At 52.8% G+C, this 12,729-nt stretch overlaps 1 protein-coding gene across 3 annotated transcripts in view; it reads right to left on the reverse strand.

Moving 5' to 3' along the window:
• LOC102691112 (bridge-like lipid transfer protein family member 2) overlaps window positions 1-12,729 on the reverse strand; it is a 35,701-nt gene that overhangs the window by 11,316 nt on the left and 11,656 nt on the right. For all 3 annotated transcript variants that reach the window (XM_069184435.1, XM_069184434.1, XM_069184436.1), the window contains exons 13-29: window positions 11,922-12,115; window positions 11,316-11,604; window positions 10,789-10,994; window positions 9,083-10,184; window positions 8,112-8,303; window positions 7,051-7,253; window positions 6,437-6,555; window positions 5,891-6,111; window positions 4,920-5,110; window positions 4,565-4,664; window positions 4,064-4,263; window positions 2,652-2,946; window positions 2,358-2,515; window positions 1,690-1,896; window positions 1,339-1,438; window positions 720-902; window positions 336-457 (exon numbers count right to left, since the gene is read on the reverse strand). In XM_069184435.1, coding sequence (XP_069040536.1) covers window positions 336-457; window positions 720-902; window positions 1,339-1,438; window positions 1,690-1,896; window positions 2,358-2,515; window positions 2,652-2,946; window positions 4,064-4,263; window positions 4,565-4,664; window positions 4,920-5,110; window positions 5,891-6,111; window positions 6,437-6,555; window positions 7,051-7,253; window positions 8,112-8,303; window positions 9,083-10,184; window positions 10,789-10,994; window positions 11,316-11,604; window positions 11,922-12,115 — 4,082 coding nt within the window. The remainder of the gene's footprint in view (window positions 1-335; window positions 458-719; window positions 903-1,338; window positions 1,439-1,689; window positions 1,897-2,357; window positions 2,516-2,651; window positions 2,947-4,063; window positions 4,264-4,564; window positions 4,665-4,919; window positions 5,111-5,890; window positions 6,112-6,436; window positions 6,556-7,050; window positions 7,254-8,111; window positions 8,304-9,082; window positions 10,185-10,788; window positions 10,995-11,315; window positions 11,605-11,921; window positions 12,116-12,729) is intronic.

Consider the following 12,729-nt stretch of genomic DNA (forward strand, 5'->3'; position numbering starts at 1 on the left):
AAGAACCATTAACAGGCACACGTGCGCTTGAGGGCACTGCTGTGGAGGGCAGAGGGGTGGCTCTGTGGCTCAGGATCCACGCCTGTGGCTGGAAGGTTGCCAGTTCGTATCCCGCGGCCGGCAGAGGAATCCTACTCTGTTGGGCCCCTGAGCAAGGCCCTTCACCCCAACTGCTCCAGGGGCGCCGTATAAATGGCTGATCCTGCACTCTGACCCCAAGCTGGAGAGCTCTCTCATGGGGAGCAAGCTGGGGTATGGGAAAAGACAAATTTCTAATGCAAGAAATTGTATATGGCTGAGAAAGTGATCTCTAAGAGGCTGTGATGCCTGGGTACCTTCCGCTTGGGCTCCACGTGCAGAAGCAGGTTGTTGACAATGTCCAGGATCATGGCGTACTGCACTGGATTTGTGGAGATCTCCAGCTCGTGGTGAATAAGGGTGAAGGTATCGACAGCTCCTGGCAACCACAGACACAGCGGAGTCAGCTTTAACAAGAACACGCACACTTGCAGAAGAGGGAAAACAAAGCAGTCTTGTGAGGTTATAAGATTGATGCGATAACACAGTTCCACTGCCTCTTACAGAATCAGGAATATATTCACTCAACAAGAGAGCCTTGAAGCATTAAGCAACGATCTTAACAGCAACTGACAGGTGGGTGAAATTCAGGAAATTCAGGGGGGACAACAGGAGGACGGACAGTGGAGGGAGATCCTGACCATCCTGTTTCTTCAGCAGGTCCTCCTTCTCGTGGCTGTCCCGGATCTCGGGGGGCTTGATCTGCGTGGCCAGCTCGGGGTCGATGTCGTGGCTGTAGCCGATGTAGTACATGCGGCAGCTGCAGCGCGAGATAATGCGCTGGACCTGCTGCGTCTGCTGCACCTGAGACGGCTGGTTCCAGTCTGGGGAAACAGTGCAGCAGCAGGGACTGTGAAAGGGCTCACGAAGGCTGCTTAGGATAAGCGATGCAAGATGAAGGTTAATAGTGAAATCTTGGAGCACAAATTACTTATACTGTTTGTCCTAGTTGCAGTTATTACCTTAAAATCATCTGACTTTTTTTTTCCCAAGCAAGAGCAGCACAAGTTTGGGGCAAATTCCAGGGGTATCCAACCCTGGTCCTGGAGGGCCGGTGTGTCTGCAGGCTTCACTCCAGCTCAGCTCTTAACAAGCTAAGCCAGTAGGTCACAGCTTGCCTGAGCAACTCAGGTGCTGCTTTCAAGAGACCCAGGAAACCTGCAGACACACCAGCACTCCGGGATTAGACACCCTGGAATTTGCCCCAAGCTTCTGCTGCTGCTTGTCTGTATGTGCCAGGGGTCAAGCGAGTAGCCTTACCAGTGGTAGTGCTGACCATGCCCCCAACAGCCTGCCCGCCCTCCATCAGCTCCAGCACGGAGTCCATGTGTCGCTGGCGGTGCTCCTCAATGTTCTTCACCTGCAGGGGTGCAGAAGGCTACGAGGTCAAAGCCAGTCTGGATAACGGCAAGGGGGTGCATCCAAAGTGCAAGAAGACTCTACCCTAAACCAAGCCCGACCTTCAACTGAACTTTGAACTTAAAGGTTCTAAATCGAACTGCAATTTTTCAGCACGCCTTTCAAGAAGTGCGTATTCGCTCCTAAACGCAATCACATCCCCGATCCCGTGCCCGCGTGCAGTCGAAACCCTGAGGGCAGACCGAGCCTGACCTCCAGCCAGAGCTGCCAGTCCTCCTGGTCTGAGGGGTTGGACTCCATGGTGGCGAAGTACTGCATGCCGTCCAGCAGGCAGGTCCAGGTGGTCTTCTGCTTGAGCGTGTCGTTGTACCAGGCAGGGTGGTGCTCACACTGCAGCAGCTGGGCCTTGGCTGCAGACACCAGCACGCAGCCCGCCGTCTCCGTACCACGCAGCATCATCTGTGGAGAACACCCACGCACTTCACCTCCGAGATGCTGACTACTTTCTATTTTTCAATGAAGCAAAAAAAGCCCTTGAATTCACGTGTCTAAAAACGATATGCTTGTTTTTTAACAGTAGAACGTTATCGGGACACGGTGAATGAAATTAAAGCTTACGGCCAGTGAATAAATAAAACATATAAAGGATTAAAGAGAAAGGCCAAGTCCAAGATGTTAGGTGTATACTAGATTATCTCAATTAAGCCTGGCACTTTCCTAGAATTAATTCCGAATCTGTTGTAAGCTATAAAAAGGACCACAACACAAACAGCAATCTTATTAATAATGAGATGAACAGACCATTAACCAGCACATCCCATGACTGTAATCATGCATCATACAACTGTCTGGAAAGATGTGCAGATGCACAACCGGACGTGAGAGTGGGAGGCAGACAGATGGGCCGGGGTGCCGACTACCTGGCAGTTGACCAGCTCGATCAGCCAGTTGCGGTTGTAGATGTCGTCGGTCTGACAGGCCGCGATGCCGCACAGCTGGTCGCTCACGCCGGCGTCCTCCTCCGAGAACACCACGAACTTGTCCGTCTCCTCGATCAGCTTCTGCAGCATCGAGGTCCCTACGGGAAAAAAACCAAAAACGGGACTGGATGCACAAACGGGATCACCTCCCAGCAGAGACAGCGTCCCGAACGGGGAACAGGGCTATCCCTTCGCCCCGGGCGCGTTGCAGGACGCGACCAGGCGGGCACGCACCCTCGTTCTGGCTCTTCTCGGGCCTGCTGTTGGAGGCGGCAGCTGGGGTGGGGGTGGGGGTGGGCGAGTAGCTGGACAGCGTGCGCTTCAGCTTCTTCGCCTGGAGCTGGGTGTCGATCCTCAGCCCCTTCAGCGCCTCCGTGGAGAGGTTCCTCTTCAGCACGGCGGCCTTCTTGTAGCCATCATAGAGGCCGAACGCGATGTTGCGGTTGGTGGTGGTCCAGGAGGCACGCAGGTCTACCAGGCACAGCTTGTGGGTGTAAAAGGCACTGCCCTCCTCCTTCGCCGACACCTCCTGCAGACGGGCCACGCACACACATCGGAAAATGCCCTCTGCATCATTAATGCCGACACACACTCTAAAACTGGTCCCCTCTAATAGAGTGCGTGCCAGTGGATTTAAAGGGTCAGGATGTGTGAAAGAGGGATCCCCAAAGGGGAGGAGGGGAGCTATGCTGGACGGGAAGGACAGCTGGATATAACCAGAGAGCTAGAGGGGAATTGAAGACTGGAGAATTTGTTTGTACCTCTACCTTTCCGAAATAATAATTATAATTATAATAATAATATTAGTATCTTAATCACTTTATTAACCCTTTACAATTTCTTGCATTAGGAATTGTCTTTTCGCATACCCCAGCTTGCTCTCCATGAGACACACAGACAGGGAGAGAAGCTGGGGGTCAGAGCGCAGGGTCAGCCATTTATACGGCGCCCCTGGAGCAGTTGGGGTGAAGGGCCTTGCTCAGGGGCCCAACGGAATAGGATTCCTCTTCCGGCTTCGGGATTTGAACCGGCAACCTTCCAGCCACAGGCGCAGATCCTGAGCCACAGAGCCACCGCTCCGCCCCATTGGATACTATTTTCTATAATGGTGTTTTTTTTGTTATCTTAGCCTTACTGCTCATTCATGATTGTATAAGAACTTGGTTGAAAATGAATAAAAATAAAATAAGAAAAAAAGCTTTGGGCTTATTGATGGAATAAAACACACACACAGCACCACAAAGAATAGGGATAAGCTACTGCTGGTGAGATCAGATGTTGTAAATTCCTGTCCCCTGACTACACAGATACAACTCCCTACCTAAAGGGACACACGTGAAAGGTCTTTTACAAACGCTGACTCAAGAGATGCATGTTTACGATGAGACTCTTCTGAGTCGCAGAGAATTGGTCCGGATCATCAAATAATTGGACCATTTTAGGACCCGAGCACAGGAAGCAGTAAAAGACCGTGCAGCATTCAAAGAACGAAGTCTGACACCCCTGCATCCAGTTGGAGTAACGTGCAGGGGTTTAGTACTCAAGTACATTAAAAACGGACGCCTTTACACTTAAATACTGACTAGAAATTGTTCAGCTGCCATTGTCCGTGCTGGTCCAAGCGTCCCGACCCCCCCAGGCCGTACCTCTCCCAAGCGGTTGCTCTGCCGCTGGTAGCTGAGTGAGGACAGGCTCAGCAGGTGGGTCTTCTTCACCTGGGCGTTGGGCTGGTGGTCCGCCGTCTCGTCCCAGGTGGAGGCCATGAGGTGGACGGTCACCAGGGACAGGTCGCTGACCATCTGGGTCACGTTCCACTCTGAGATCAGCCGCCGCATCACCGTGCCAGCTGGGCCAGGACAGGAAGCGGGATCAGGAAAGGGAGTACAAATCCCACCGGATTGCGGTTTGACCCATTTTGGGCAACTTTGTTTCTTAGCAACAATTTCAAAATAATCAGAGGCTTAATTCCAAAAGGTTCCACGTGCCATGCATTTGGCGAACACACAGCACTTTACACCCTTGTTCTACACAGACAGTTCTACCTTGCAGGGATTTCGGGCAAATCCCTATCCTCCCCCCAAAAATGAGGCTCTACTCATCGGATTGTCTTTAGCCGGCGACTGGTATCCGCGATCACGCGCACTCACCTTGCGGGACGAGTCTCTGCGTCCCCCGTGTGAAGACGTGTCCCTTGCTGCACTCCACCTGGATCCCCCGCTGCTGGGCGAAGGATGCCCAGTAGTGCACCTGCCAGGGCAGGCCAGAGAAACGTGACATGCAAATCACTCCGACGTGGCCTGCATTATTATTCTTGCTCTGCCCCCACCACTCGCCATTCCATTCCAGTTATCACTGCTAAATGTAATTCAGGTTATAATCTGTAACTGTATCTGCACTAGGATTGCTTTGCCCGATACTGTCGTCCAGATATACAGTAGATCATAAGAAGTACTACAGTACGAATCCGGAGGCGCCGGAGTGTAATAGCCTTAGCTGGCTCACCTGCAGCTGTGGGAAGCAGGCGGTGTAGGACAGCTGTTTGTAGTGCTGGCCCAGCTTCTTGCGGATCGGCCTCATGTTATGGAAGAGCTTCCCCCGACAGATGGGCCGCGACACGCTGGTCCAGGTGGCCCAGAAGTTCTGCATCCAGCGCAGAGTGCTGCTGTAGAGCAGGATCCGGGGCTGGCACGCCTCTAAGGGACGGAACACCTCTCAAACAGCCCGCCCAGACAGGGTTCGGTTTCATGTGCCCACAATACTGCCAACACCTCTCATTCATGATTCCCCTCCCTCCTGTACCCCCAACTCAACGTCCTTCTCATAATAATCATTTCTTACACTTATATAGTGCTTTTCTGGACACTCCACTAAAAGCGCTTTACAGGTAATGGGGATCCCCTCCACCACCACCAGTGTGCAGCCCCACCTGGATGATGCACCAGTACACTCCCCACACACCAGCTCCGAGTAATGAAGCCAGTTCAGAGGTGGGGATTATTAGGAGGCCATGATTGGTAAAGGTCAATGGGAAATTTGGCCAGGATGCCATGGTAACACCCCTACTCTTTTTGAGAAACGCCCTGGGATTTTCAATGACCACAAAGTCATTACGTTTTATGTCTCATTGTGGGACGGCGCCTTTTTACAGCATAGTGTCCCTGTCGCTATACTGGGGCATTAGGACCCAGACTGTGGGGTGAGCGCCCCCTGCTGGCCCCACTAACACCACTTCCAGCAGTTACAGTAGCTTTTCCAGGAGTCTCCCATCCAGGTACTGACCAGGCTCACTCCTGCTGAGCTTCAGTGGGCTGGGAGCTGCAGGGAGATATGGCTCCTTCTCTTTCCAACTTGTGAGCCACTCATCTCCCTTCTCTCTGCCAGCCTCCCTTCTCCAAGTAACCCTTCCCTCTTGTTCCTTCCCCACCCATGCCAGCTCCCCCACCTCCCGCATGCCCCCTGCCTCCAGCACTTACCCCCACGATGCTGGTTGAGGTCCATGGTAATGGAGAGGTTGAGGTTCTCGGAGCGGAAGGCCCTGTAGGAGTCGTGCGGCTGACCGGAGGTCATCTCCGCCACGCACTCCGGGGAGCACAGCGTCACGGAATGATGGTCGTGTGGGTTCCCGTGGCACAGCCACTGCAGGTCAAGGGTCATGCACAGGCTCGGCAGGTGCAGGAAGCAGCAGTCGTCATACCTTGGGAACAGGATGCAAACACGGACAGAAGTGGAATTGAGAAGCATGGACTACTGTACTTCTACTAGTTGGTTGCAGCTCAGAGCGTCAATGCTGAATGCAAAAGCACTGAAGCTGATGGAGCCACGAAAATATTTCCCATTTTTAACCTGGAGACACACAGCTGTTACCATCTGTTAGCATGAGTTTCTTTGTGCCAGACAAGTTCAGATACACATTTCAATAATGATGATAATAACAATAATAACAATAATAATTTCCTCACAAGGTGATATGGCTGCTGACAAAGAGTCAACCCCATGGGGCAGGTCTAACTAATCCTTACTTGGAAGCAGTCCTGACATTGACATCCATGTCCCCTCTGTACACAAACTGCCCTGGTTTCCAGTCGAAGTTCAGCTTGTTCCACTCCCAGTGCATGTTCTCCGTGGTGTTGTAGGGGTCCTGCACAAAGGAGGCAGACAGCCAGCTTGGAAGAGCTCCACCACACAGAAAACCAGGGTGGAGTTCAAGTTCAACTGTTCTGGAGAACATTTCACGGCATTCTACATGAGCAATGAATCAAACTCCCTCCTCCGGTCTGTAACCCCTATCCTGTTCACATTCAACGATACAGAGGGCTTTTGCAAGGTACAGTGACCGAGATCACAGTCTCCAAGGTACAGTGACCGAGATCACAGTCTCCAAGGTACATTTGTGGACTGGCACCTCTTGTTTTAAAGCACAACATGCGCATTTTATGAACAGCACAGGATTAGAAATGAATAAATAATAATAATAATATTTTATAAAATAATAAAGGAATAGCCCAGCACTGGCACAGGGCCAAGCTGGCATGTACCATGTTGTGCTTTGGTACACACACTCCCTGTATACCCCCGCTGCTCATTTTATACCGGCAGCGGCTCCCCATCTCCGCAAGGTTAAGTGAACGGGCACCTCAGTGGCCAGCTGGTGCAGGTTGGCCTGGTCGATGTCCATGACCCAGCGCCCGTGCAGCAGCAGCCTGCTCTTGTCCCACCAGGTCAGAGGGGGGCTGGGGTCAGCCGTGGGCTTCGTCAGCAGGTCCACCGCTTGGCCAATCAGAGTCCAGGCCGGGTCCCAGCATGGCCCCCAGACGATGGTGTACAGGGAGATCTCCGCTGTGTTGGGGAGGGAAGAATCGAATCATGAGTAAGGAGGTATGTGTTAGGCTCACACCTGCAATCACATGCTGTGCTGAAAACACAGAGCAGGTATAATGAATGCAAGTCACTGAGGTGTTTGCATAACACTTACTGCACATTAGTGGATAACCCTGCTTCTGATAAAGGGAGTCATGTACTGACAGTTCTTAAAGGGGAACTGCAACGCTATTTTTATAGTTCTGGGTTAGATAGAATCAGCTTTGACGAGTGCATTTCAAACCACAATAAAAGTCAAATGTACACAGTACCTTGTAAAACCTCCCCTTATAATAAAAACAATTTCCAGGTCTGTGCAGCACCATGTTCTGCGATTCAGAACGAGGCAACAAACTTTCCAGTGAGGTGAAGCGGCCCTGTTAATAACACTGCAAACAAGCAGGCTTGTGAATAAATCTCTTTTAATCCAATGGAGATAATGCTCTTGACATTAAGATTGTTTTGCTGATAAATGGAACTGACTTGTTAACTCTACACGCAGATCAGGTTCGAACATTCCTGCGGTGAAATGTCCGCTGCACAACCTGTGCTTATTCTCTTTACATTAGTCATCATGGTGACTACTGAGCAGGAAGGGCCTCATCACGTCACAATTTGTGCGAACTCTCTCTCTCGGCCATGGCGGGACCAGGTGTTTGCGACAACACAGCGACTTGCGGTACTTCCACAAAGTTCACGATTTTGTGCTCAATTCGAAATTTGTCATTTTTTTCTACAACGTCAGTGGATTTATAGTTAGCAAGATTTAATAGCTGGTCTGAGAACCTGGGACTGCAGCTCCCCTTTCATAGACCCGTGTCTATGCGTTTCACTCACAGTGGAAGTCGTAGTAGAACTTGAGAGGGGGCATGTTCCGCTCCACCGTGACGGTTCCCCAGGGGTGTCCCAGCTGGACCGCTTGCTTGCGCCGCGCCCGGGGGTGCCCGTCCTGCTCCGTCCCGATCAGCCTTCCCGCCAGCTCCCAGTCCCGGATCTCAAACAGGTAGCGCGGGTAGTCCCGGATCCGCACTGCGGGCACACAAGCGAACACGGAGCTTTCAGGCTGCGACCGCGACGGCGGCCCGCTGGCCCTGGGAGGGGGGAGGGGGGAGGTCGGGGGTGGACGTGGGTGGATGAAATGGCGGGAGCAGCTCCGATTTAAAGCAGGGCTCGGAGATGCTGTCGGAAAGTGACGGATCGATGCAAAGGAACGGGAAGGGAGATTTTCTTTTTACAACAGCATTTCTGCTTTGGTCAGACAGGCAACAGGAGAAATGCAGAAGAAGAGGACCTCTCTGCAGAGATAAAAACTAAAAAAAAAAACATAATGCAGAATGTGGCGAGAGGCAACGCTTGACTTACCTGCATCACGAAGACGAGATGTATTAATACAAGTTACTCATTGGATGTGGACAGGCTTTTATTAATACACAAGTCAGGTTTAAGTTGAATTCAGCAACATCCTTATTACTGTAAAAATGAATGGTGAACCCAAAAAGGAAACTGCAATAAGTTAGGGAAAGGACATCCATCCAAAAAGCTTGCAAGTCCATGGATTGTACTAGGCGTGATTTAGAGCTCTCCTAAATTTTCTAGAGCTTCTGGTTGAATTTAGCCCTTAAGGGTCGGTCTCTCACTCAGGATTCACACGATGCTTTAAATCAACCCTTGCTAACAAATTCAGAACAAATCAGTAAGAGATGCATTCGGGTTCTGTAAGGAAAACTTAATCAGAAACAAGACCAGAAGACATTATTCTAGGCATTGGCGTGAGAAAGCGCCAAGCCAACACTATCTGCAAGACTCACCTAAGAAGGCGTTCAGCTTGAACTTGACAGCGCGGCACCACTGTATGACCAGGGGCAGCCCATCGCGAGGGTACGGGCTGATGTCATCGATGTCCCTCATGTGCTCCCGGACCCTCTCGGGCCCGTGGAGGGACTGGTCGGCCAGCACCACCAGCTCCAGGTCCGACACGGTCCAGGTCAGCAGGGCCTTCCTCATGGGCGTGTTGGCGTAGAGCCGGCGGGAGCGCTGGATGTAGATCTCGATGTGCTTGCGCTCCAGCGAGGTGTACAGCTCCTCGATCTTGCGGGCGGGCAGGAGCTCCCCGTGCTGCTTGCGCAGGTCGGACACCTTCTTGTCCAGCAGCTGCAGGCGCTTGGCGCTCTCCTTGCTCTCGTCCTTCATCAGCTCGTAGTTGTCCCGCAGTTTGATCTCAAAGACGTCATCCAGGAACACGAAGGAGAACTGGCTAATCCGGAAGACTAGGTCGGGGGGGAGCGACTCTGGCGCCGTCCTGCTACCGGGTTGGTGGTACAAAGTCTTCAGCCACTTCTGGACATTGATGGCCTCATCGAACGTCTTGGAGAAGTCATACTGGTAGGGGAACTCCACGGACAGGCTGGGCACTTCAAACACCCAAGTGCGGTTGCGCTGGGTGGTCAGGAATGGAAAGTTGTTCCGGTGCAAAATCATCTCCTCCAGCTCGGGCAGCATCTGCACCTCTGTCCCCCTGAAGGAGAAGATCTCGTTGCCGTCGAAGTTGAAGACCAGGTGCGGCGCCTGCAGGTGGACCGTGCCCCCGTGCCGCGTTAACAAGATCCCATCAATCTGCAGGCGGATGAAGTTCTGCTCTGTGACGAAGGCCGTCGCCAAGGCGCGGCCCAGCTCCAGGCGAAGACCCAGCACCTTCTTCTGGCCCGCTGCCGAGCTCCCTGTTGGGAGGGCAGAGCTGTGGGGGTCCTGCTGCGGCCCACCCTCCTCCTGCTCCCCCGGGGCCTCACTGGGACCCCTCCTCAGGGCCCTGGCAAGCAGGCCCCAGGAGCCCTGGCACTCCACCACATGGTGGTACAGGAACATGTGGTCTGCTGGGGTCCACTGCATTGCAAGCTGCTCCTCACACTGGATCTACAAACAGGCAAAAGAAGATTCAAGTTCATCAACCCCAACCCCCCCACTCCTCCACATCAAGATTGGAGACAGAGCTGTGCTTGTTTCAAGACTCGGCAAACTTTTTGGAATGAGACCATGCAAACTGAAAAGGCGAGGAGACCCCCGTCATCAAACATGACCCCCGTCATGCAGGCTAGACAGACACGTGACAGATGCGTACACAACTACACGCGTTTCCTCTTTGGAAGAAGGAATGTGCGTCTGCCTTCAGCTTAGGGGATTGCTGGCTTGAGTCCTTGCTGGGGGACCACAGGGCATCAAGAAAATAAATCATTTTATTGGCCCGTGAGGAGTGACGGCAACACTTTGGAAACTTTTTGCCTCACCACAAAATCTCCACTGACAAACCCAAAATTTAATAAAGCTAATTTCAAAACTCAAAGGTCTCCCAAACGTGGGACCCTTAAACATACATGATTAACTCCAGGGCAAGTGAGAAGAAGAGTTAAAAAGGCAAATCTGCCTCCAGTCCATGTGATTTTGCCTGGGTGCTGTTAAAACCAGCTCTCTGAAAGCCGAGCACAGGCTGGCAGGACACTGCGAGAACTCAGCCACGTACCTCCAGGGCCCAGGTGCTGGCATGGTAGCAGGCGACGAGCGAGGCGAGGCTAAGGAGGGGGCTGGGGGCGTCGGCCGCAGAGCAGCATGGCTGTGTGGTCTCTGTGAGCTGCTTCACCACAGACAGCGACACCCCCTGCACCGACATCCGGGCACTCTCCACAGTGCACAGAGCCTTCACGGCGTCCACCCGCAGAGACACGGCTCCTGCCGGCGAGAGGGAGGGATGGGAGAACGGGGAACGTGTATGTGAGCCGAGGGGCTGAGAAAGGCCGATAGATCACCAGACGTTATAGACGGGAACACGGGGACATACTGGCATAGCAAGCCAGAAACATGCAAAGCAACAACTGCGTGGGGTCTTTTTGCGAAGCCCTCGATGATAACATAACGACAACATCAAACGACAGAAAGTACCGTTAAAGAGATGAAAAGCAGACGAGTTTCTCACAAAGAGAAGTCAGACATGACAGAGGAAAAGAGTGAGACGGGGTGGCAGGAGAGCCACAGGAGGAGTTCCTGGATCACCTGCGACGTTGGAGAGGGTGAACACATTGACGTCCTCGAGGCCGAGCTCCAGGCGGAGGAGCAGCGGAGGGGGGTGGGGAGGATGGACCGGGGCCGTTTGCTCCGTGTCCTGGCAGTGGCCTGGCCCCTCGAGTCTCTTCTCGGCATCACTGGACAGCAGGGACACAAGCCGGGACAGACACTGGGCGCACGTCTCCGAAACCTCCACCTGCAGCCCACTCAAACTGGACTCCAGGAAGACGGTCTCCGACTGGCTGGTGGTTTCCAGCTGGGGGATATTGCAGCTTCCCTGGAAAAATAAGGAATGGAGATCCTCTAAATGCCCAGCTTTGTGGGATTTTTTTTCAGGGGTCCCACAAATGATTTCTTTTCCACTGCTCTCCCACGTTTGATTTAAGTCCCAACACAATATAGAAGCAGCCCTAAATTTAAAATAAAGCATCTGCTTCTAGCAAAAACCTTGTGTTCAGCGGGAACCCTTTCATTTTAAAGGCACACCCCCTGTGCGCTACACCTCTTCACGGCATCACCTGTGCTTGACCGGTTCTGGGATTTCCCAGCGGGGCCTGTGCTGGCAGGCGGAGCAGACGGAGGAGAGGCCGCTACCTGCAGAGCGAGGGAGTCGAGGATGAGTGCCTCCCCCCAGACGTGCTTCCCGGGGGGGTGGGGGGCCTGCTGGATATGGGAGCCCTGCCCCACTCGCCACCAGAAGTGGTCCAGGGAGAGGCTGGCCCTCCGGTGCAGGCTCTGAGTCTTCAGGCTCTGCGGGTCTGTGGAAATGTCCATGAGGTGCTGCAGCTCTGTGGACAAGACGTGGCTCTGCTCAGCGCTTCACGGTTGCAAAGGAACAGCTTTATCCCTGCAGTTTGACTTGTGGTAGTTATTTTCATTATGCAAGAGAAATAAAATGCACCCCGATCTACACCACAGGAGTTCTCCATTTTGATGCCCAATCTTCAGCAGCAACCGCTGTCACAATATTATTTTTCCTTAAATTTGATTTAATGTCATGTCATTTGCCAAACTGCTTTATACCATACGGCATCATGGGAAGCCGGAGCCTACCCGGCAGGCAACGAGCGCAAGGCAGGGTACACCCTGGATGGGGCGCCAGTCCATCGGAGGGCAAGTGCAAGCCAATCAAACATGGGGACAATTTGGAGGCCACAGTAAAGGCCGAGGGCGGAAATTTGGCCCGGACACTGGGGTAACTCCCTACTCTTATCGAGAAATGCCCGGGGATCTTTAACGACCACAGAGAGTCAGGACCTCGGATTAACATCTCATATGAAAGACAGAGCCCACTATAGTATAGTGTCCCTGTCACGATACTGGGGCATTAGGACCCACACAGACCACAGGGTGGGCGCCCCCCACTGGTCCCACCAACACCTCTTCCAGCAGCAACCATTGC

This window comes from Lepisosteus oculatus, chromosome 26, assembly GCF_040954835.1.
Source record: "Lepisosteus oculatus isolate fLepOcu1 chromosome 26, fLepOcu1.hap2, whole genome shotgun sequence".
NCBI lineage: Eukaryota > Metazoa > Chordata > Actinopteri > Semionotiformes > Lepisosteidae > Lepisosteus > Lepisosteus oculatus.